This window comes from Balaenoptera physalus, assembly GCF_965194825.1.
Source record: "Balaenoptera physalus genome assembly, chromosome: 5".
Classification (NCBI taxonomy): domain Eukaryota; kingdom Metazoa; phylum Chordata; class Mammalia; order Artiodactyla; family Balaenopteridae; genus Balaenoptera; species Balaenoptera physalus.
Genome location: NC_138884.1, coordinates 145829059 through 145852875, shown reverse-complemented (window position 1 = coordinate 145852875; position 23817 = coordinate 145829059). Strand labels below are relative to the sequence as shown.

General features: G+C 39.5%; 1 protein-coding gene across 25 annotated transcripts in view; it reads left to right on the top strand.

The window, feature by feature from the left end:
- ELF2 (E74 like ETS transcription factor 2) overlaps positions 1-18441 on the top strand; it is a 95653-nt gene extending 77212 nt beyond the window's left edge. For 8 of the 25 annotated variants that reach the window (XM_082462158.1, XM_082462169.1, XM_082462163.1 and 5 more), the window contains 7 exons: positions 3254-3367; positions 5110-5283; positions 7485-7523; positions 7884-7970; positions 10909-11101; positions 12282-12632; positions 13076-14806. In XM_082462158.1, the coding sequence (XP_082318284.1) occupies positions 3254-3367; positions 5110-5283; positions 7485-7523; positions 7884-7970; positions 10909-11101; positions 12282-12632; positions 13076-13703 (1586 nt within the window). In that variant the 3' untranslated portion in view covers positions 13704-14806. Of the gene's footprint in view, positions 1-116; positions 480-3253; positions 3368-5109; positions 5284-7484; positions 7524-7883; positions 7971-10908; positions 11102-12281; positions 12633-13075; positions 15292-15601 lie in introns of those variants that run through there. The other 17 variants (XM_082462175.1, XM_082462170.1, XM_082462171.1 and 14 more) reach the window with 7 other exon arrangements.
- The last annotated feature ends 5376 nt before the right edge of the window (positions 18442-23817 follow it).

The following is a 23817-nucleotide window of genomic DNA, read 5'->3' as shown; positions in this document are numbered from 1 at the left end:
TAAGAACGTTGTTATGAGCTAGATGCATTGCAGCATTCTCTTCTGCAAAGCTGAGAGGTATGTCTCTTGTCAGACTTAATTACCAAGTTTGGTATTTAGTAACAGCTGTCGAGTGAGTCTGGAATAGTCTCCATGCAAACACCAGTTGATTAGAAAGCTAGAAATGGAACAATAAGACTCTTAACCAGTGGTAAAGGAGGGCATAAGCAAGTTTAATTTTTGACCCTGATTAAAATTAAAATAGTTTGGAAATTTATTTGGTATATTTATTTCTTCAAGGAATATTGACCAGCAGTGCCGCCGACTAGGGGCAACTAGAGGATGATACCTGCCAGGTTACTTTTAGCTGCATTGTTTCTATTTTTTAAATGAGTTGGTTATTTTTTTAAACTCCCATAAATTTCATACGCAGGCCTAGAAAGACACCAGAAAATCAAGTTTTAAGTAAGAGATAAATAAGGAATTTTCAGCCCTCACTTGTAAGTTTGCTTACTTTAATGGCACAACAATGTTATATTCATATTTATCCTTAGGAATTGTGCAGAATTTTAGTTTAAATTGTATTTGAATTATTAATCTGAATAAAATAGTATTGAAAAGTTTTTAAAAATTATGGAAACTTGAATAGGAAAAATATTTCTTAAATTTCTGTTACCAAAAACTGCTTGTTGACTTATGTCAACAAAAGAAAAGTAAAAAGAGATAGAGCTCACTTTTAACAAATTGGTTTAAGTATTCTTGGAAACTGTCAAAATTATTTTGCATCTTTATTTTGTTTTGAAATATTTTACTTCCATTTATGTTTTTGATACTCTGAACTATTCGTATAAGCTTCACGAGGCCAGAGATCTGTTCACACTTGTATCTCAGGTTTACAGCACAGGGTAAAACCCTTAACAATCCTTTGTTGACTGTACATAAGTATTAGATCTGATTGATAGTTCATAGAGAATTTATGCATTTTTTTAATATTCTCATCCTAAATTTAAAGTATAAATGAGTTAATTGCTGCTTAAATTTGTGTGGATTCTGTTTGTTTTACTCTGTGAATATAAAATATTTCAGGGAAACAGTATTTTGAACTTAGGGAGAAAGGGGAGGTTGAGGTCGGAAATAATAGCAAGAAAATTTTCACTGACATAACTAACATGAAATCATGGTTTTGAAAACATACCTCAAACTGCATAAGAGCTCAGGGCAGCATAATATATAGCTGTTGGCAAATTTCATTTTGTTTATAACTTAAAACATTAAAATATCTGGTAAAATTCTATTGCTGTATTATTATCAAATACTCAAAGCTCTTACTTTAATATGGTAGAGTTTTTAGGGTGTGTCTTAATACAATTACATAAGGAATTAGTTTACCCAGGATGGTTTATTAATAGCACCTAAGACAACAGCTAAATTGCAACACAAGCAGACTTTAAAGAGAATGAAGTTCCTAGAATAAACTTTTAAAAACCTGAGAATCTGCTTCCCAAGGTTCTTTAGTGCACGTGAGTACTGCAGGGGGAGGTACTTTGAAAAAAAAATACTTGAGAATGGTAATATATTTTATACTTACTAATAGTAAATTTCTTAAAGTTGAGCTAGAGGGACTGATTGAATCCTGTGCTTCAGTGAAGCTGCAGATAAGAGTAAGCAGGGTCACCTAAAGATAGATTTACTTAGAGGTTTGGCTGCCTCTCTGGAACTGTTTAGCTTTGAGCAGATTTCCATAAATGGAAAGAGCAACTGGAGAGACCGGGTACCTTGGTTGAGAGTGTGGATGTGTGCAGCAGGTGGTGAAGCAGCCACTGGGTTTTTTATGAATGCTCCCCAAATGACTGGTGTGTACGGCCGGGGCCGGAGCACTCGGGGAGTTTTGAGACTAAGCGAAAAAGTTGTTTTCAATTAAAAGTTTACTGGGAACAGTTTTGAAAGATTCATATCTTTAGTGTTGTAGAACTTGTGAATTTATAATATGGTTTTATGAAATTTGTATAAATATTTTCTTTTAGTCCTTTAGAGGACATCTTGAGAAAAATTTATCAAATTAGAGACTGTTAACATATTCATGTTTCAGAACCTCTTACCAAGTAGAATATTTCAAGTCAGGATGTGAAATTAATTATATATCATTAGGATAATGAGTTTGTGCTTGAATTGCTATTTTTCCTGTAAGGTCTGTGGGTTGTCCTTAACTTCAAAACATAAAAGAAATACTTGCATGCCTCCTATATGAGAGGTCTGTGTTAGGAACCATAACAGATGCAAAGATGAATTAAGATAGCCCTCCCTGATCTCACGGAGCTTAAATGGTGATAAGAAATTACCACCATTTATTGAATTCTTATCTATATGTGAGATATTGTACGTGTTTTTTAAGGGAGTCACTGCATTTAATTCTCACAACTGTATGAGGTAAGTAATATTCCTGTTTGGTGAAAGAGGAAACTGAGCCTTACAAGAAATTAAATTGCTGGCCTAAGGTAACAGAAATTGTAAGTGGCAGAGACTAGAGCCCAAGCTTTCGGGCCTGGAAAACCAAACCACTGCTTGTACACTTTACTGTTTCACAAATAATTTAATCAGCAAAGCATAAAGTAAGTGTTAGAAGAGAGTTACAAGAGGTGGTAGATCTAGAAAAGGCTTCATGGAGAGGGAAAAAAAAACATAGGCGCTCTCTCTTTCTCTCTTTTTTTTTTTTCTTTCTTTCTTTCTTTCTAAATTTCTTGGGTAAAACCCAGCAAAGTCCAGAGAGGTCTTGAAGAAGAAAGCAGTTACTGTGAAGAAAATTCCCAAGTTCTCTGGTGCACTCACCAGGAGGGTCTGTAGGAATTGAACTAATTGATTAAACTAATTTAGAAATACGAGTTTCTGACTGATTCTGCTAGGTGTTTACTTAGTAGCAGTATATTAAAATTACAATTGACCTCATAGGACTGTTAATCTACAACCATTCTCCCTCCCCTACCCCGCAAGTTAGTTTTGGCCTAAAATTGATACAGGGTTCAAATTTCAAGGGTCTGTCTTTGTTTTCCTTTGGATAAGATTCAGAAATTTCTAATCAATCTCAATAGTTGCTTTATAATCAACATTCATTTTACAAAGTATAGATACTAGGTTGTTTTGGTTTTAAAATTATTTCTGTAAGTAATTTATATGGGCTAATACGTATTAATGACTCATTTAGAATTATTAACGTGAGAGTTTAATTTAATAACGTGTTGAGTGCATTTTAATTGAGTAGAACTTATTTTCCCCCCAGTGGAAGCATCAGTTCATAGCAGTAATGCACACTGTACAGATAAGACAATTGAAGCTGCTGAAGCCCTGCTTCATATGGAATCTCCTACCTGCTTGAGAGATTCAAGAAGTCCTGGTATGTGAACTGTTCTTTCTTATATTAAACATATCACATCACTTTCTGTATCTAGAAAGAAAGTTTTTGTTTTTGGTAATCCAAGGGGATTGTTGGTGTTCTCAAAGTCTATAATACATAAATACCTGTGACAGCAGTAATTGATTTTTATCTGTCAATGTTCCCAAATCTTAAATACTTTAAATACTTCATTTTCAAAATAAATGAAACAGAAACGCCCGCTATAGACAGATAGATGGCTGTTACATTGCTGTTTATACCACATCATGTCTTATTTCCTTAACTCTGGGTAAATTATAAACCTTAAGAGAATGGCAGATGGGAGCATTTGCCACCTGTGACCACGTTCAATCCTTCATTCAGTGATAAGTGGGCAGTAGCTCCAGGGAGCATTCCCTGAGGGAGAGCGGGGGTAGCTTCCAGCGGTTCCTCACACTCCCTTCAGGCTGCAAGTTCTCCTTTTTTTTTTTTGGCCCCCCCCCCTTTTTTTTTTTTAAAAGGAGCAGAGCAGATTAGAGAGACAGAGTTAGTTCTCCACAACATTTTTTTTAAAATTTTTATTTATTTATGGATGTTTGTTTATTTATTTATTTATTTATGGCTTCCTTTCTGTGCTAGGGCTTTCTCTAGTTGCGGCGAGCGGGGGCCACTCTTCATCGCGGTGCGCGGGCCTCTCACTATCGCGGCCTCTCTTGTCGCGGAGCACATGCTCCAGACGCGCAGGCTCAGTAGTTGTGGCGCACGGGCCCACTCGCTCCGCGGCATGTGGGATCTTCGCAGACCGGGGCTCGAACCCGTGTCCCCTGCATTGGCAGGCAGATTCTCAACCACTGCGCCACCAGGGAAGCCCTTTGGCCCCCTTTTTAAAGACTGCCTTTGAGAGTCTTTTTGTCCTAATTTTAATGCCCAAATGTTAATTTGACTTAATATAGTTAAGATTGGCCCTTCTTTTAGGGATTTACAACATATGTTAAGATCAACCGTACTTTTTAGTTAGAGTAGGAATCCTGTGTATTATTCAGGGATATGAGAAGATTACGGCATATTGGTCAGTATATTAATCCATGATAGTATGTAATAATTGAAATGGAAATGTCATATCCTGGTTATTCATGCACATTGAAAGGAAGCCAGAGCAGTATTATTGTATGTAATAGAAAATCTGTATGGACCATTTTAGTGATCCAAAATATCAGGGACTGTTCCAGAAAATAAAATTTTCAATATTGAAAGACGATATTCATTTGGCTGTAACGAGCAGGTTTTCTTTTCATATTTTGAAATGAACTGTGCTTACTTTTCCCTAAACGTACGTTTATTACTTTAATGTTATACCAGGTGCATGTTCTTCCTAGTTAGAGAATAATGATGAGTGAGTGGAAGGAAAGTAATTATTAACTCACTATTATACTCTTTTATTTTCAAATGTTTTCCCAATTGGCAAAATAATCCAAAGTCTTCTACAGTGAACTTGAAAGTATCTAAAAGTGTGAAGCACGGGGGTTGACTACTTATGATCTTCCCCTTTACCCAGAAGATTAACATTTCCTTCAAGTCGATTTTCTTTGCATTTATTTACTTACATACGTTAGACCATATTGTATATTCAACAAATTAACTTCAAGTTTTTATCCTGCTTTGATGAATTCTTAATAACCTCACCTCTACTAAATATTGAATTGTCCGTATTGAGAGGCATTAATGGGGGTGGGAAATTTTAATTTTTCAACTTTTTTTTATAGTGGAAGTGTTTGTCCCTCCTTGTGTATCAACTCCAGAATTTATCCATGCTGCTATGAGGCCAGATGTCATTACAGAAACTGTAGTGGAGGTGTCAACTGAAGAATCTGAACCAATGGATACCTCTCCTCTTCCTACATCACCGGATAGCCATGAACCAATGAAAAAGAAGAAAGGTAGAGTGTATTTATAAATTTCTGGGAAATTGGGTGAAATTTTTTCTGGTATCTTTTTCCCCCCATCACAGGACATAGGAAATATATGCTGTAGATTTATGATTGATGTTATCTTAATTAGATATTCTCAAAAAATTAAGATTTTGTCTTTTAATATGTTCATACTGTTTAAAGGAGTTAGTATTTGAGCCCTAAAAGTAGTTGCCTGCAGAATGAGATTATAATAGGTGCCTGATACACAGAAGGAAGATCAGAGATTCACTGCCCATTTTTCTACTTTCTGATCCTTTTAGGTACTTGGTTACTTTAAAAAAAAAAAAAATTATTCTTGACTTTCTCTATTTTTCATAATCTTATCTTCCTCCTCTTTTTGTGGGCATTAAAGTAAAAAGCCCAATTTTCTTCCCCTTGTCTTCGGCCTTAAAACCCCAAGATTGCCCGTAGGGACTTCTGCGGGGAGTCAGCTCACCTTTGGGTAAAGAGCATTTCCACTTGTTATTTGACTCCGCTGAAACCTGTGCTCATCTGATCCCAGTGGGTGAGGCACAGAGGCTCCAGTCCATCTCCCGCATCCTGAGTGGGTTCTTTTTCTGTTTGAATCAAAGGTAAAACTTGAAAGAAATGAAATTCTGTATAAATGGTTACTCATCTAATTCCACTTTCTTCCCTGTCTCTTTCTTCACATTTTAGAATGGGGGAAGAGAAAAATCAAAGTCAAAAATAAGTGAAAACTTGTTTTATAAATAATGGTATTATCTCTGATTTATTAGGTAGCAGTGTTTCAAATTGCTGTGATGGTCACGGGTCTGTGCCTCATTTGCTGTGAGGTACACAGTGGAGAATAAGACAGAGCACCTTCCCTCTTACAATATAGATAATATGTATTTGAGAAAGGCATGAATGAGAGAGTTTAGAAGGAAGAATTACTTCCTGCTGTAAATGTTTAAAAACAAAAGGGATACATATAAATAGCCCTGTTTACCCACTGCCCTCTATAGCCTTCGGCTGGTTGTATCTTATGGAAGCTATTACAAAATACTTAAGAAAATTTTAGATTTAAATGAAGAGGGAAAAGACTATGAAAAGCTGAGATCATTTTAGGGAACCAAGACCTCTAGATGAGCAGGTTGATCTGCCGATGTGGTGGTGTGGTATAAACCAGGAAATAATTTGCCAATTTAATACTAATCTTATTACGTATTTGAAAATAGGTGGTCTTAATGAATGACCATTTAAAAATTACATGCAACGTCATTAATTATTCATTTGTGGTTAAGTACGTTTGGGACATACAAAGTTAGGTAGGTATTTTTTAATAGTAGAGGTTTCTTTTTATTTCCAGAGCCTTTAATATACTAATGTGCATTGTAAATCTCCAAGAGAAGATAGCATGCAGTTCTAAAAGTTAATTTGACTGTAGAACCTTTTTTCCTACTGATGAATAACCTATTTCTCACGTAATACGATTTGGGAAATGCTGCTTTATAAGAAAATAAGCCTTTTGGGGCTAACCTTTCCATTAAGGAAGTTGGGCTTTTGTGATTGAATTTAGGAGACAGTGAAGACGTCAGTCTTATTACTGACTGATTTGTACGTATAAATATTATTTAAATTGAGAAATTAAGCTCTGTTTTAACAAGGGAGACCAGTAAACTTTCTGTTTTAATTTTTGCCAAAGCATACGTCTTAATGAAATCCTAGAATATAACTATGCTTTTTGACATATAAATTAAGGCACTTTAATTTAGCTCTAGATAATCCTTGCTAATGAAGAGTAGAGACATCAGAAATCCCAGATGTTAGGACAAATCACCAAATCAGTAATAGTATATGTAATATTCCCAGTGTCTTTCTTCAGGCTTCCCCTCACCTGCCAGCATTCATCCATCAGGGCTGAGGGTTGAATACAACACATTTCAGGCTTAAGCTTTCTTTCCTGTAGAGAAGTATAGCTCTTGCTTTTCTGTTCATTGTGGACGCTAGTCTCTCTGAGAGAGCCTTATGGCAGAAGTGAGGGGAGACAAAAGGAAGGGCACGAACATCTACTAGACCTACGAAGTAATCGCTTGGAAGATTTTTTTACCCTGAAAATGTACCTGCACGTTGAGGTGGGGAAATTTATGCTGAAATTCTGGTGAATTGATTGGCTCAGAGCAGTAGAGAGTGTTTAAAATAATATTTTTTACTTTTCCTCATTTGAGCTCAAAGGGCTTCGCAGATTATCAGATCCTCTGCAATCGGTAGGTAAAGCTTTTTCTAACAATTCTGTAGAACAGAAAACAAAAGTTTGTACTAGAATTTGTTTCCATTGCTACATTATTGGAAAAGCTTAGCAAATTGAGGCTCTGACCATGTAAATAATGGGTTAGTAGTGCCTTACTTGCCATGTACATTGACATTACTATCCACTAACTGCTGTCATCTAAAATTGCAGAAGTGCTTTTCATGTTCTTTTAAAGGCAACTTTTATATACACGGAGTATATTAATCCATAGATTAGTATCCAGTTTCATGAATAATGTGTTATCAAAAAGCCTGCTATCATGCTTCTGTTATTTTTCCTGTTTTCAACGTGTGGTTTCAATATCTTTTATTTCCAGTTGGCCGTAAACCAAAGACCCAGCAATCGCCGATTTCCAATGGGTCTCCTGAGTTAGGTATAAAGAAGAAACCCAGAGAAGGAAAAGGTAATTTGGGGAGGGCTGTTTTGTAGACGAGATGGTTTTTTTTCAGTCAAGTACATTTGTAGGAAAATTACTTCTAGTAAATGCACGTGTGAGAGTACTGTCTTTGGTAGCAGTTCTTAATCGGGCTGTATGAGCATCACAGGGGAGCTTTTTCAGACTGTCTATGCCTGGTCCTTACCCCATGGAGATGGGGGGTGGAGGGGAGTGGAGGCCTGGATAAACTGCAGGGAGTGGAGGTGGGCAAGCGTTGGAATTTGGAGAAGGCCCTAAGTGCGATCTGACACACGGCTGTACTCAGAGCTGTTGTTCTGGAGGATGTGTGCATGTGTAACGGCAGGCGTCCCACGGAGAGTCGCTTAGAATGGAAAAAGGTTTACAAAACTAAGACTTCATTTCTTCATACTCTCTTAACTGATAGAAGCAAGGTGAATTTAGCTTTTCTTAACTGATTCAATGCAGGGTGAATTTAGTTTTCCAACCAACAGATTTCAGTCAAGTCAGTAAGGATCTTGGAACAAAAATTTAACATGTTTGCTTTAGAGTTTGTATATTCTCATTAAGCACAAAAATAGCAATAAGCCTTCTACATTCTCTGCTTTCGTAATTTGTTGCGTAAGTTGATTTCAAGTGATCTTAGTAAGGGTTATTTTAAGTGTGTTCTGATAATCTGATAACCAAAATTTTATCACTTCCATGAATGTTTTCAATAGTTGGATACATTTTGGATTCGTATATTCAGATTTATTCCATCCTCAACGGGTAGTCTGATATATCTCATTTTAAATAATTAAAGCAAAAATTAAATCTCTAGTAAAAAAAAAAAAAAATGAAGTCTAGTAAGCCTGCCAAGAAATATAGACAAAAAAAAAAAAAAAAAAAATCCAGTTACAGTAAACCCTTATTTATTTAGGAACTGTTTATTCAATTTGGGACAGATTTAGGATACTTTTATTTTCTTCTGTGTCTTTGGTTGTTTTACATTTCTAGTATCTTAGGTTTTATCTTTTAATTTATATTGAAAACTTTAAAACTTACATAATAGTAGTATTACAAAGTTGAACTGTAAATATACAATTATTTTAAAAAAATTATTTTATTTATTTTTGGCTGCGTTGGGTCTTCGTTGCTGTGCACGGGCTTTCTCTAGTTGCGGCGCGCAGGCTTCTCATTGCCGTGGCTTCTCTTGTTGCGGAGCACTGGCTCTGGGTGTGCGGACCTCAGTAGTTGTGGCTCGGGGGCTCTAGGGTGCAGGCTCAGTAGTTGTGGCGCACGGGCTTAGTTGCTCCGCGGCGTGTGGGATCTTCCCGGACCAGGGCTCGAACCCTTGTCCCTTGCATTGGCAGGTGGATTCTTAACCACTGCACCACCAGGGCAGTCCCAGTTATTACTTTTTAAAAAATTATTCCCATCATCAGTGGTGTCTCTTGTATTCAAAGACCTTATGTTTAAAACTGGAAAAAAATTTTGTGATAACCTATTTTTACCAGTCAAAATCACCTTTCATTAAAATTTCAGTTTTGTATTATTAAACTTGAGGCAACCTGTTGAAATGTGAAGATTAAAGTGATTACAGTCACCCCTGGATTAAAAATCCAGTCAGTGTTTCCTCTTCTGCGAAATTATGATGATAATGTCTCCATAGACTTAGTGAACTACCTTGTCTGATAAAGAAGGCTTCCCTTTTGAATTCTGTTTTCCTTAAAACCAGAAATAGAATTGTTAATTTTAACTTGGGGATGGGAACTGGGGCGAAGCATTTAAAGACAACCTAAAGAACGTTGATAAGTCTGATTAATTCAGTAGACACAGAAGCATTCAAACCCCTACTGTGTGCAAGGCATTGTCTGTTGTACAAAAATTTCTTCCAGAATAAGTTCTTACAATCTCTAGGTCATAAAATAAAAACGCCCTAGCTACATATCTTGATTCAGTTGAGAGTGACGTAGTTGAAAGTTATGCACGGTTTAATACTAAGAGTTCTTAGGTGTTGATGCTGATGTACAAATGTAACATAGTATAAAGTTGAAGAGATACAAATAACATTGTAAAGTTGAAGGTTAATTTTTTGAAGTCAAGAGATGCACACGGGGCTCAACTGTGGGTTAATGGATTGACTGAATTTTCAGGGAAATACAGGATGAAAATAAAATGCTAGAGGAGAAAAAAAATCAGCGTCTCGACTGAGTAGTAGCAGTGGCTTGATGTGGAAGCCTCCCACCCTCAAGGTTCTTCTCATGTAGCCCGTAACTTGGATCTGGATTTGAGGATAGTAAAGGGTTATTGAGAAGGAGCCTGGAGATGACCTGGTGGCTCACTGGTGGCATATGTATTCTAATCTTCTTCTCGGGACTCTCTTCTGTTCTTTCATCAATTTAAGAACCTCTGCACCTAGAGGCTTACAAAGGGAATAAAAGAAAAACAGCAGCCTGTTTTTAGTCTTCCCGTCTTCTCATAACCACTGCCCACTACTCTTCCCCAACCTTCCAAGAAAAAAAAAGAAAAGAAAAGAGTGATGCTCTCTTCCCTTTGGGACTAAGTTTCTTATTTTACCTACCCAGAGTCCTTCCTTTCCTTCTATGCAAATCTTAGCCATCTTCCAGGACTTGATAATGTCTTACCAATCCACTTTATTTTCACTCCTGAAATCTCAGACATTATTTTCTATCATTCATTTGAAATATAATTGTGCCTGGCCTTATGTTATAGCTTATATTGTTTCAAACTATTGTTTATTTCTTGAATTGTTGTTATTTACTAGACAACACAATTTGACACTGTACAAATGATTGCCGATCTAGTCAAGTATTTCATGACAGACTCTCAGTACATTTGTGCTTCACCAGTGGTAAATGAATTGATTTTTTATCCAGCATAAGTAAATATTTGCTTTTAATTATGTTAATGAATCTTTAATCAATGTCTATGATTGTTTTCAAAGGAAACACAACCTATTTGTGGGAGTTTCTTTTAGATCTACTTCAAGATAAAAATACTTGTCCCCGGTATATTAAGTGGACTCAGAGAGAAAAAGGTATATTCAAGCTTGTGGATTCAAAGGCTGTCTCTAAGCTGTGGGGAAAGCATAAGAACAAGCCGGACATGAACTACGAAACTATGGGACGAGCTCTGAGGTAAGAGCCCAAAAGAGAGAGTTTTCAAACAAAACTTACACGTCTCTTAATATTGTCTATTAACTATTTAAAGAGAAGCTGTTAAAATCTCTTATTTGTTACAGCTTGTAATTTGGGGGGGGGGGATTTTCTTGAGGAGCTTCTTTCTTGTATTTGGAGGCAGGTGGGGAGAGAGGAGTTTGGTCTAGACGGCTAAAATTTCAACACCACTGGAAAATCCATTTTCGTGGGAAATGTGCACCTTTCAGAAAATTAAACCCAAACAAAATACAGTTTCCAAATTGTGAATTTGCTCTTTAGTTCCAGCAAATTTATTATAATGGATTTATCTTGATATGAAACTTTCTCGTAAGTTTTGTCACTTGGAGGAACCCACATAACTTTGTAATGCACGTGGCTTATTCTAATTAAGGGTATTTTGTAAATGAACATAGTTTAGTGACAGTATTCATATATACCACAGATTCACTTCTGCTAAGCATGGCTTAGGTAATTTTTCCACCTAACATCAGATTGTTTTTATAGCCTATGTAAATCAGAACTAAATTTTTACCAGTGTCTGTAAAATACAGTCGTCCCTCAGTATCTGAGGGGGGAATTGGTTCCAGGACCCCCCGCAGATACCAAAATCCATGGATGCTCAAATCCCTTCTATAAAGTGGGGTAGTGTTTGCCTATAACCCACCTCCAGCCCCTGTATACTTGAAATCATCTCTAGATTACATGTAGTACCTAACACAGGGTAAATGCTGTGTAAATAGTTGCTATCACATGGCAAATTCAAGTTTTGCTGTTTTGTGGAATTCTTTTTTCCCCGAGTATTTTCGATCTGTGGTTAGTTAAATCCATGGATGAGGAACCCAGGGACGTGGAGGGCCAGCTGTACAGCAATATATTCTGTATTTAGGTTAAATTACTTCCTTTAAGAATGAGCTTTTAGCTACCTTACAGATCTCAAGGTTACATAAGACCGGTGGTACCAGGTTCTAATTTCATTCCTACTGCAAATTCTTATTAGCCTTTTGAACAATCCGGGCAGCGTGAGTTCCTCCTTATCTCTTACTAGAATCAGTGAATGTTTCTGGTAGCATCTCTTCTACATGGTGTTTTTGTTGGGGGGCAGGGAGGTGGGGAGAACAAATGTAATATACTTGATTTATTTAGTACTTTTTCCTGACAGATATTATTACCAAAGGGGTATTCTTGCAAAGGTTGAAGGACAGAGGCTTGTATATCAGTTCAAGGATATGCCCAAGAACATAGTGGTCATAGATGATGACAAAAGTGAAACCTGTAATGAAGATTTAGCAGCAGCTGCTGATGAAAAATCATTAGAACGAGTGTCACTGTCTGCAGAAAGTCTCTTGAAAGCAGCAACTTCTGTGCGTGGTGGGAAAAACTCATCTCCGCTAAACTGCTCCAAAGCAGAGAAGGGTGTAGCTAGAGTTGTGAACATCACTCCCCCTGGTCACGATGCTTCGTCCAGGTCTCCTCCTACTACCGCATCTGTATCAGCAACAGCAGCTCCAAGGTAAGTGAGGGAAACCATTAGTTGTAACGGGTTTAATTTTTAGAAAACTCTTTGGCAGAAATGATATGTTCCCTTTTTAATATTTGCATTCTGAGAACTCACTGTTGTCAGGACTTTGAAAGGTGCTTGGCATTTTTAAATGTATTTTGTTGTTGTTTGTTTTGTTGTTGTTGTATTTTGTTGTTGTTGTTAAAGTAGATGTCTCCTCTAACCTGAATGGATTTTTAGGGTCTTACGGATGGAATTTAACGTAGGCTTTAGTTTTTAAAATCTATTCATCTCATGGTATTTCATAGTCTAAACTTAAGGGGTTTTCGGTACATTTGTAAAATTTGGGAGCACAAGTTTTATATGTTTTGGATTTGCATTCATCTTTTTGCTCAAGAGACCTATTTTATAGTTTACCATGAAACATAATCAACTGTATTTTTTACCTCTACTAGGACAGTTCGTGTGGCAATGCAAGTGCCTGTTGTAATGACATCGTTGGGGCAGAAAATTTCCACCGTGGCCGTTCAGTCAGTTAACGCAGGCGCCCCGCTGATAACCAGCACCAGCCCAACAACGGCGGCCTCCCCAAAGGTAGTGATTCAGACAATCCCTACTGTGATGCCAGCCTCCACTGAAAACGGAGACAAAATCACCGTGCAGCCTGCCAAAATCATTACCATCCCAGCCACACAGCTCGCCCAGTGCCAGCTGCAGACAAAATCAAACCTGCCCGGATCAGGAAGCATTAACATTGTTGGAACGCCCCTGGCGGTGAGAGCGCTCACCCCGGTTTCAATAGCCCACGGCGCGCCTGTCATGAGGCTGGCAGTGCCTCCTCAGCAGGCCTCTGGCCAGACTCCTCCCCGAGTTATCAGCGCCGTCATAAAAGGGCCAGAGATTAAATCGGAAGCAGCGGCCAAAAAGCAGGAACATGATGTGAAAACTTTGCAGCTGGTACAGGAAGAAAAACCGGCAGATGGAAATAAGACGGTGACCCACGTAGTGGTTGTCAGCGCGCCTTCAGCCCTTGCCCTTCCTGTAGCTATGAAAACGGAAGGACTGGTGACGTGTGAGAAATAAAAGAGCAGCTCTCCCACGGACGTAAGGATGTTAGTGATAGTCCTGACATGAAGCATTTGCAAGGGTGGCATCAAGCGAAGTCAAAAGACTTTAAAACATTTTTAATGCATATAAGAAAACAATCAAACTTACTGGAAATAAATTACCTATCCCATGTTTCAGTGGGAAATGAACTACATGTTGAGACGCTGACAGAAAACTGCCTCTTACAGTAGGAAACAACTGAACCCGTCAATAAGAAAAAGGATTGAAAGGGACCAAGCAACTCACTACAATATCAAGTTACACTAAGACTTGGAACACTAACATTCTGTAAGAGGTTATATAGTTTTCAGTGGGGAGGGATCGGGATGGGTGATCTCATTGTTACATACAGCAATTTTTGATGCATTTTATATGCATACCAGCAATTATTACTGTGTTCACACAGAACTCACTTAACTGGTGCTATGTGAAGACTGCTAATATAGGTATTTTAGAATGTGAATTGAAGAATGGATCCAAAAGCTTCAGAAAGAGGATAGCAAAAAAGACCTAGTGCGATTTTTTTTTTTTTTTTTTTTTATCATATAGCTTAAGCTGAAAACAAAGGCCTTAGACTAATTTTCGGTTTTCTTTATTGAAATAAGCTAATGGCTTGTTTGTGTAAAGCTTTTTTATTAAAAGAAAAATTTTAAAAATCTTGTACCTAGCACAGTATTGTTATAGAATATACATGTAACATTTTATATGGTAGTTTAAGTCTGTCAGTTTCTTAATTGTGGACAAATTAACAGTTGGCTCTGGCCTTCCTTTTGCTGTAAACGTGCCTGTGTCACTCACTTCGCCCTGGCATCTGCGCAGACATAATCCGTTTCAGTTCTACTGTCACTTGGAAGTTAAGGCTCAGCATGAATTTTTGTCAGGTAGCTCTAAATGCCTGGCGTTTTCTTTCTTCCTTTTTTTTTTTTTTTTTTTAGTCGAAGTTTAAGGGGAAAGTACCAGTGTTCAGATTTGAACTATAATAGTTTGTATATTCAACATTTGAAGTATATTCTATTTTGTTGTACTCTTGTTTCAAAGTGTATTCAAGTAGGTTTTCTGAAATATAGAAGTGAAATTTATCTTGTCTCTGGTGATATTTATAACAATATTCAAAAGCTACTATAAACATACTGTTTTAGCTAAGAAGTAACAGAAGTCCTATTTCTCCTTCCCAACTACTGCGTGAAGAAATTCTACTTGTTTTGTTCCATTACATTAATATTTAGCAAGTAATCTGCATGTTTCCACTTCCTTTCTAATTACTATCATGTAATTATTATAATGTTCTACTTACCATAATGAATTTACTATTTTAATGTTGGCCACACTTAAATAATTTATATTTCAGATCAGACCATTTGTTTCTCATTCAGACCTTTTGAGGGTGAGGAAGAACGAATAATACTCGAGCCCTTGTACAAATTAGGCTGTGGAGGGACCAGAGGAACGTAATTTCACATGAAACTAGGTCCTGTGGACTCCACACTTTAATGCTCTTTCTACTACAAAGAAAAGTTGTCTATTTTTACATCTTTTAGAAATTTAAATAAACTGATACTTAATATTTTGTGGCCTTTAATTGCGCTTTTGGTCAGACACTACTTAGGTCGACAGAGATTTTTATAACAGCTCCCTTTGTAACCTTTTATCTTTTCCCATAAACATACTTGATGGTACCTTTTAATAAAAGCTGAGAGAAGAACTCACTTGATTCTTATCCCATCTGGGGGTTAATCTCAAATTCTACCTCCTTTAAAAACATTTCCTAAATATTTCAGCTTTCAAAATCTGTATCATATGCCTTGACGCTCAACTGTATTGTCTTTATTGCACTGAAGTTTCATTGAGTTATGTCTCCCATAATCCTCTTCTAGGGCAAAGGTTGTAACTTGTGTCATGCCTACACGCCTCCCCAAATGCTGAGCATATTTTAGGCACTTGGACTGTTACGGATTTTGGTATGATTCATGTATTTGCTACGAATCTAAATCACATGGAGGGTAAGTAATGAAACATTTTAAATGAGCAGCTCTTTCTGCCTGTGCCGTACTACTGATTGGCTTTAATTAGGTTAAGCCAAGGCTACTTGCTTACCTCCCCCACTCTAACCTGAACATTTTTGTGTGTCTCTTTCAGCATAAGTTCACCTAAGGTCTAGATTTAGAAACACATGTTGACAGTATATACCGATCAGAGTGTTTCTTCTGATTGGACTTAGCAGCGGTATGGCATTTAATCGCAACCCTTCCAACTGTTAGTCACTATAACTTACATTTGCTTTTTGTGTCCAGTGTATCAGGGAAGAACCACATAACGATGACTTGATGCGGCTACATTTTCCAGTCTGGCCAGGCTTTTGAACGGTGATCAGCAGTCGGCCCGTTTATTCCTTGGGTCGTCTTCAGCAGCAGTCCCGGCCTTTCCGCCACCACCCTGCTTACCAAATGGCCAGTGTACCTCTTTAGAGAGCACACTGAGGTCATGAGCTGTGAACTCCGTTTCTGGACCCCTTGCTGCAAGAGCATCTACGTATTCCAGCCTCCATCCTTAACAAACAAACAGCCGTCTCGGGAAGGAGGCAGGTGTGCCTCCCTCCTGCACTCACCGTCTTCTCCCCTTTCACACCTCCTTGGTTGCCTTGTTCCAACAGCCCATATTCTTCAGAAGCTTGCAGTCAGTTCTGCTTAGAAACAGTTCCCCCTGGGGTCTCCAGCAACCCAACAGTCACATCAAACGATGCTTCATTTTTTCATGTGATCAGCCTACTTCTTAAAATTCCCCTTCGATTTCCCGTGATACTCCGTTTCTGGTTTACTTCCTGCCTGACCAACTCGACTTTCTTAGTCTACTTTGTTTTCCTTCAGCTTTCCCATTTAAAGGTAGTACTTACCGTGGGGCTCTTTTCCTCGTAGAGTAGTTACATTTACTGTTACGATTTTGCTTCAACATAACTGTTACATAACCTCATCCACACATGTGGTTTTTACTACCAAACCTATTGTTCTAGGCTAGACTGAAAGTCTTAGATGGGTTTAATTCCCCGCCGGCTGTTTCCTCCTGAGTGTCCAATGGAACTCTCTCCTCTCTCGAAAATCTATTCCTCTTAGCTCAACAAATGACACTGCGTGAAGGCCATTCTAGACCCTTTACTTCCCATATCCAGTCTTTTACCAAGTCCTGTTGATGGTACCTTCTAAACAGCTTCCTTTCCCATCCTCCCTACCTTACTGCTTTGTCTTCTCAAGCCTGCCTCTAGTTCGTCTCCCGTGCTACCAGATGAGAGCTTTCTAAAATGTGTACTTCCATCACTTCCTTGCGACTGCTTTAAATTCTTCAACGGCATCTCTTGCTAAAAAGAGAAATATCCAAAGCATAAAACTCTTATTAAAAAGTCCTTTGACCTAGCACCTGCCTACGTTCCCAAGCCTTACTCTCTGGCCACCCCCGTTTTGGGCATTTCCGGGCCACAGACATATTGACATGTATTTTTCCCAAATATTTTAGGCACCCATACCTCATCGGGCCATGCCACTGATGGCTTCTCTCTGGACCACTCTTTCTTCCTTCACCTAGATTTGAGTTGAAGGTGACAGACATCAAAATATTTCTGAAATAAATAGGCTTGGAAACCATTCAGGGTGGGGAGTGGTCTTAACTCTGAGTGAATTCTTAGTAAAAGATTGAACAGCATCAAGTATATAAAGACAACAAGGGCTAGGGGAGAGGAAGAGTAACCCAGCAATGGAGATCAAGGACTATTCATGGTTAACAGGACAGTTGAGGTCAAGATAACGGTGGGCAACAGTATCAAGTGTACCAGGAAGGGCCAAGCAAATAAGAAGCCACCAACATTGATACAGTGACAAGAGAGGGGCAGTTCCAGTAAGGGGTTGGCCATAAAACCAGAATGTAAGGGACAACAGCACCTGGTTCGTTACCAGCCACTCGTCTCTGACACCTGGCATGCTTCAGAGAGTGTGTCTCTGATCACTGCATACGAACAAGTCATGATTAACGATAACAAAAACAAAATTTGGGCTTTTACGTACAAAGCATCCCGTGATCCTTTAAGCCCCCTGGTCTATCTTATGGGAGGGCATTACAGAGCACATTTTTTGGAGGCAAGAGGAACCCTACTTCTAGTTCCACGGCCAACACAGCAAGTTCACAGTGCAGGTCCTTTGTGGCTGTGGTTCATCTGTCCTTCAGCCCCTTGGTTATATCGTTGTTCTCCGCAGTTGTAACCTGTTCTGTGCGGACTCGGTGCACAGTGCCGCCATTCCTCATGAGAATAAGATACTCTTCCCCCTTTGCAAGGGCACTGACTCGCCTCCTGCATCACACCAAGAAACCTCTGAAAAGTGCAGCAGGGAGACTCACGGGCATACTTCCTTTTACTGTGCTGCACTCTGCAGATGCTTTGTTTTATACAAACTGAAGGTCTGCGGCAACACTGCTGTCGAGCAAATCTATCGGCGCCCTTATTCCAGCAGCGTTTGCTCACTTCCTGTCTCGTGTCTTTGGCAATGCTCACGGTATTTCAAACCCTCCAAAAAAGATTATGGCTTACTGAAGGGTCAGATGATGGCTAGACTTTTTTAGCAATAAAGTATTTTTCAATTACGGTATATGCACTGCTTTTTTTTGGACATAATGTTATCGCACACTTAGTAGACTATAGTATCGTCACTTTTATATGCACTGGGACACCAAAAATTCATGTCACGAATCTACTTCACTTTTTATGCATCCATAACTTTTTTTTTTTTAATTTTTATTTATTTATTTATTTATTTTTGGCTGTGTTGGGTCTTCGTTTCTGTGCGAGGGCTTTCTCTAGTTGCGGCAGATGGGGGCCACTCCTCATCGCGGTGCGCGGGCCTCTCACTATCGCGACCTCTCTTGTTGCGGAGCACAGGCTCCAGACGCGCAGGCTCAGTAGTTGTGGCTCATGGGCCTAGTTGCTCCGCAGCATGTGGGATCTTCCCAGACCAGGGCTCGAACCCGTGTCCCCTGCATTGGCAGGCAGATTCTCAACCACTGTGCCACCAGGGAAGCCCCATAACTATCTTTTTTAACACTGCACCTCAGCAGTTATGCTGTGGGTTCAGGACTTATAAATGATATATTACAACTTCCCAAGTGAGAACGTACAAACAAAACATGAGTATTTAATGCAAAATACTCCATGTCAAAACCAAACTATAAATAGACTGTAAACTAAGAGCAGAGTTGCCTTCTCCCAGAATATCGTTTCCTCCCATCCCATTGTATGTTTTACTTTTAGAAAATTTTGTCTGAAAGATTTTAATACGTGATACTGTCATAAAAGGTGGATACTAAACTGTTTCACAGAATCTGCAAATTATTTGGATTGTAGGACATGAAATCACTGAAATACTGTGGTAACTTTGCTGCACATTAGATCACCTGGGAAGATTTTAAAATCCTGTTGCGCAGGTCACATCCCATACCAGTTAAATTACAATGTGTGGGACTTCCCTGGTGGCACCGTGGTTAAGAATCCGCCTGCCAGTGCAGGGGACACGGGTTCGAGCCCTGGTCAGGGAAGATCCCACATGCCGCGGAGCAACTAAGCCCGTGCGCCACAACTACTGAGCCTGTGCCCTAGAGCCCGGGAGCCACAACTACTGAAGCCCGTGCGCCTAGAGCCCATGCTCTGCAACAAGAGAAGCCACCGCAATGAGAAGCCCGTGCACCGCAACGAAGAGTAGCCCCCGCTCGCCACACCTAGAGAAAGCCCGCGCGCAGCAATGAAGACCCAACGCAGCCATAAATAAATAAAAATAAATAAATAAAAATAAATAAATAAAAATAAATAAATAAATAAATAAATAAATAAAATTACAATGTGTGGGAATGGGAGCCGGGCATCAGTATTTAAAAACATATCTCAGTGTGATTTCACCACGCAGCCAGGTTTGGGAACCACTGCCATCCAGATACAGTAAGGAAAGTTTTACATTTAGAGATCTGTCTTAATTTAAGCTTTTCTAAAATGTTCAACAGAAAAAGGTAGTTTGAGATATACCTATTAACTATTACACATAGCTTTTAAAAAACCTACATACTGTATATTTCATTGATTCTAAAGCCTTTTTCTCATATTTAATATCTCTTTAATTAGGATGAATCTTTTAAAGTCTTATGAAACAGTACACTGTGTTAATGTGCCTTGTCCCTTAAAAAAAAATTACTTTCGGGAAGCTATATATTAATGCCACCAATGCTACCATCGTTCAAAAAATACTTTTGAATTGCTTCTTGGAGCAGAACCTAAAATTTTAAAACATGCTTAACAGAGACAGGTTTCCTGCCGAGGAAGATTTTAGTTTTAGAAATAGCCAAGTCACTTGAGGTTAAGAAAACTGACACGAATTAAGCTAGGTACTGCCATATCTGTTTCAAAATGAAATGTGGCTCTGAAGTTCACACTTTTTTTTTTTTTCTTGAAACCTTCATAAAACTGGATAGGGAAGCTGTTCCCCAAAGTTTCAAAAACATTTTTGAGTAGTGGCAGCAGTAACTCAAATTGTTTTGAAGTGTAAACCAGTTTTAAGAGATTTCCTGGTCTATTCCCTGTATTATAAATAAACTAAGGTTCAGAAAAACTTGACTCGTCAGTTTCAGTTCAGCTTGTCCGTGGCAGACCTAGAGACAGAACTTCTCTCTGGCCTCAACCTCCTTTCCCTCCCATCCAAAAAAAGGCAGGGGGGCTTCCCTGGTGGCACAGTGGTTAAGAGTCCGCCTGCCAACGCAGGGGACACGGGTTCGAGCCCTGGTCCGGGAAGATCCCACAAGCCACGGAGCTACTAAGCCCGTGTGCCACAACTACTGAGCCTGCGCTCTAGAGCCCGCGAGCCACAACTACTGAGCCCACGTGCCACAACTACTGAAGCCCGCGCGCCTAGAGCCCATGCTCCGCAACAAGAGAAGCCACTGCAATGAGAAGCCTGTGCACTGCAACAAAGAGTAGCCCCCGCTCGCCGCAACTAGAGAAAGCCAGAGTGCAGCAACGAAGATCCAACACAGCCAAAAATAAACAAACAACAAAAAAAGGCAGGGCTTGGGGTAGAACAAGGTTAGTGTCTGAATAAGTCTATCCCACCATGCAATGATCTTACTTTCTCACAAAGTAAATTGTGAAATGTTGCAGAATTTTGCTGGGTGTTCCCTTCAGGTTTACCAATGTAAGGCAGATGTCAGGGGTGTCCCGTGTCCAGCTTCCCATCATCTCTCCTGACTGGTGTTTCCTCCCTATGATTCAGGACTCTGTAACCATATTTCAATACATATGCAAGTGGTCTACATCTAGAAGCCTGAATCTGTTCAGTGTGGCAATTTAACTTATACTCTGCTTTATTATCAAAAGAATTTCAGATAGTTTACATATTGTAAGAATAAATGAAAGTTAACAAAAACAAGCAGGTACGAGACAATGATGCAAGGGAAAAAAAGGCAGGATGGCAAAAGAAAATAGAATACATGCTATAGAATGTTACACAGCAATTAAAATTCAGCTATAAGGTTTGGTTTTGAATGTCTCGGCAGCCAAAGCAAAAAAGAATTCAACGTACTGAGATTCATATCTCAGTTTACCAGCTGCTTAGAAGAAGCAAAGCTTTCCCTAACGTTCTGTCAAGAGGAATGTGTCTATCTACATGCCTAATAAATATTTTCTTAGAAGTGAGCTTTCCACAGAAATCTGGGGAGCTAGGGCCCCAAAGTCAGATATTTCTATTTTACAAATCAAAGTAGGGTTGAAATCCTCTCCTGAACTTAAAGAACCGAATCACCAACCCACAGCCTCACAACTTCCTGGAGGAAGAGTTAGGGAAAAAAAATCTTGCCATTCTATCAGCCCCTCACCTATTTGGGGCTTAATTTTCTTTTTTAAAAAAATTTATTTATTTATTTATTTTTGGCTGCGTTGGGTCTTTGTTGCTGTGCGTGGGCTTTCTCTAGTTGCAGCGAGCGGAGACTACTCTTCGTTGTGGTGCGCGGGCTTCTCATTGCGGTGGCTTCTCTTGTTGCAGAGCACGGGCTCTAGGCATGCGGGCTCAGTAGTTGTGGCTTGCGGGCTCTATAGCGCAGGATCAGTAGTTGTGGTGCACGGGCTTCACTGCTCTGCGGCATGTGGGATCTTCCCGGACCAGGGATCGAACCCGTGTCCCCTGCATTGGCAGGCGGACTCTTAACCACTGTGCCACCAGGGAAGTCCCTTAATTTTCTATTAACACTATTAGTTCTGCCCTTTAAAATTGAAGGATTATTCCCCTTGGAATGATCTGAAGAGTGGCTTGTTAGGACATCCATGAATACGTTAGGACATCCAGAACAGTGCCCTTCCTTTTCTTGCTCTGAATCTTAAGCATTGTTTACTCAACAACTTACATATATATTATATTACAATTTACAATATCGTTTTACAAACACCTCACAAATCTATGAGGCTGACAGGGCAGGTATGATGCTATACTCTCTGGATGAGAAAACTGAGGCCCTAGAGATAGAACCACAGTGGTCACAGCTAAGTCTTTTTACTTAACAGCCCATGCCCCTGTACATGATTTGCTTTTATAAGCCCAGCTCCAGACCTCTGCCATTCCGGTATCCATCCACTCCAGATAAAGGCCTACCTGTGCCATATTTTTCTACCTGTCATTTTAAGAAGTTCATCAGAGCTCCTTATGTAAACACGTTCATTTTTTTGGATGCCTTTCCTTTTTAAAAATCGAAATCAATTATGATTATGAGCATGCGTTTTTCTCTCTTTTTAGAATTTAAATCTTGGGAAATCTCTCAAGTCTAAGACACAGCGTGTAATTAGATGCAACATTCCCTTCATTATAAAATTTTGCATGTTTTAAAAGAATGATTCAAATACAGAATATTTGCATCAATTTTCTCCTTTAGTTTGAAACACTACTACAGCTCTTACTGCTTCCTTTAAAAAAAGCCACCATCAAACTATGCAAACGGTATCAGATGTTCTAATTTTGGCAGTACTGCTTTACTATTATACCAGAATAACTGAAATCCGCTCTACAGCCACTATTCAGCCTATGTATCTTGCTTCTAACTCTATACTGTATGTGTACTACAAAAGTATGACTTATGTGTTTGACCATTTTGCATTCAACAAATCTCTTCCTCCCCCCAGAATATTACTTTTCTCCCCATTTGTACTCACTCAAGGCCAAGGGCACATGGTGGTGGGGAAGGAAGTGAGCCCTTTGGGGTCATGACAGACCTGAGGGTGAATAGAATCCTGTCTATTAGCTGAGACTTTGGTCAAATTATTTGGACCTTTTAAGCCCCATTTTAAATTAAGAGTAGTTTTAAGATCATATGTAAAGCTCTCAGAACCAAAGATAAGGAACTCAAATGTTATACAGATATACACCATTATGTTTTACTTAAGTAAATGAGGCGGCCATTCCTACCACCTCGTAGAACGGAATCTACTGAAATATGGCACGGAGGAAGAAAAAAAAAATCCACTATCACTCTGTCATCAAGAATCTGGGGGCTTCCCTGGTGGCGCAGTGGTTGAGAATCCGCCTGCCAACGCAGGGAACACGGGTTCGAGCCCTGGTCCGGGAAGATCCCACATGCCGCGGAGCAACTAAGCCCGTGTGCCACAACTACTGAGCCTGTGCTCTAGAGCCCGTGAGCCACAACTACTGAGCCCACATGCTGCAACTACTGAAGCCCACGCACCTAGAGCCCGTGCTCTGCAGCAAGAGAAGCCACCGCAATGAGAAGTCCGCGCACTGCAATGAAGAGTAGCCCCCCGGGCTTCCCTGGTGGTGCAGTGGTTGAGAATCTGCCTGCCAATGCAGGGGACACGGGTTCGAGCCCTGGTCTGGGAAGATCCCACATGCTGCAGAGCAACTAGGCCCGTGAGCCACAACTGCTGAGCCTGCGCGTCTGGAACCTGTGCTCCACAAGAGAGGCCGCGATAGTGAGAGGCCTGCGCACTGTGATGAAGAGTGGCCCCCACTTGCCGCAACTAGAGAAAGCCCTCGCACAGAAACGAAGACCCAACACAGCCATAATAAATAAA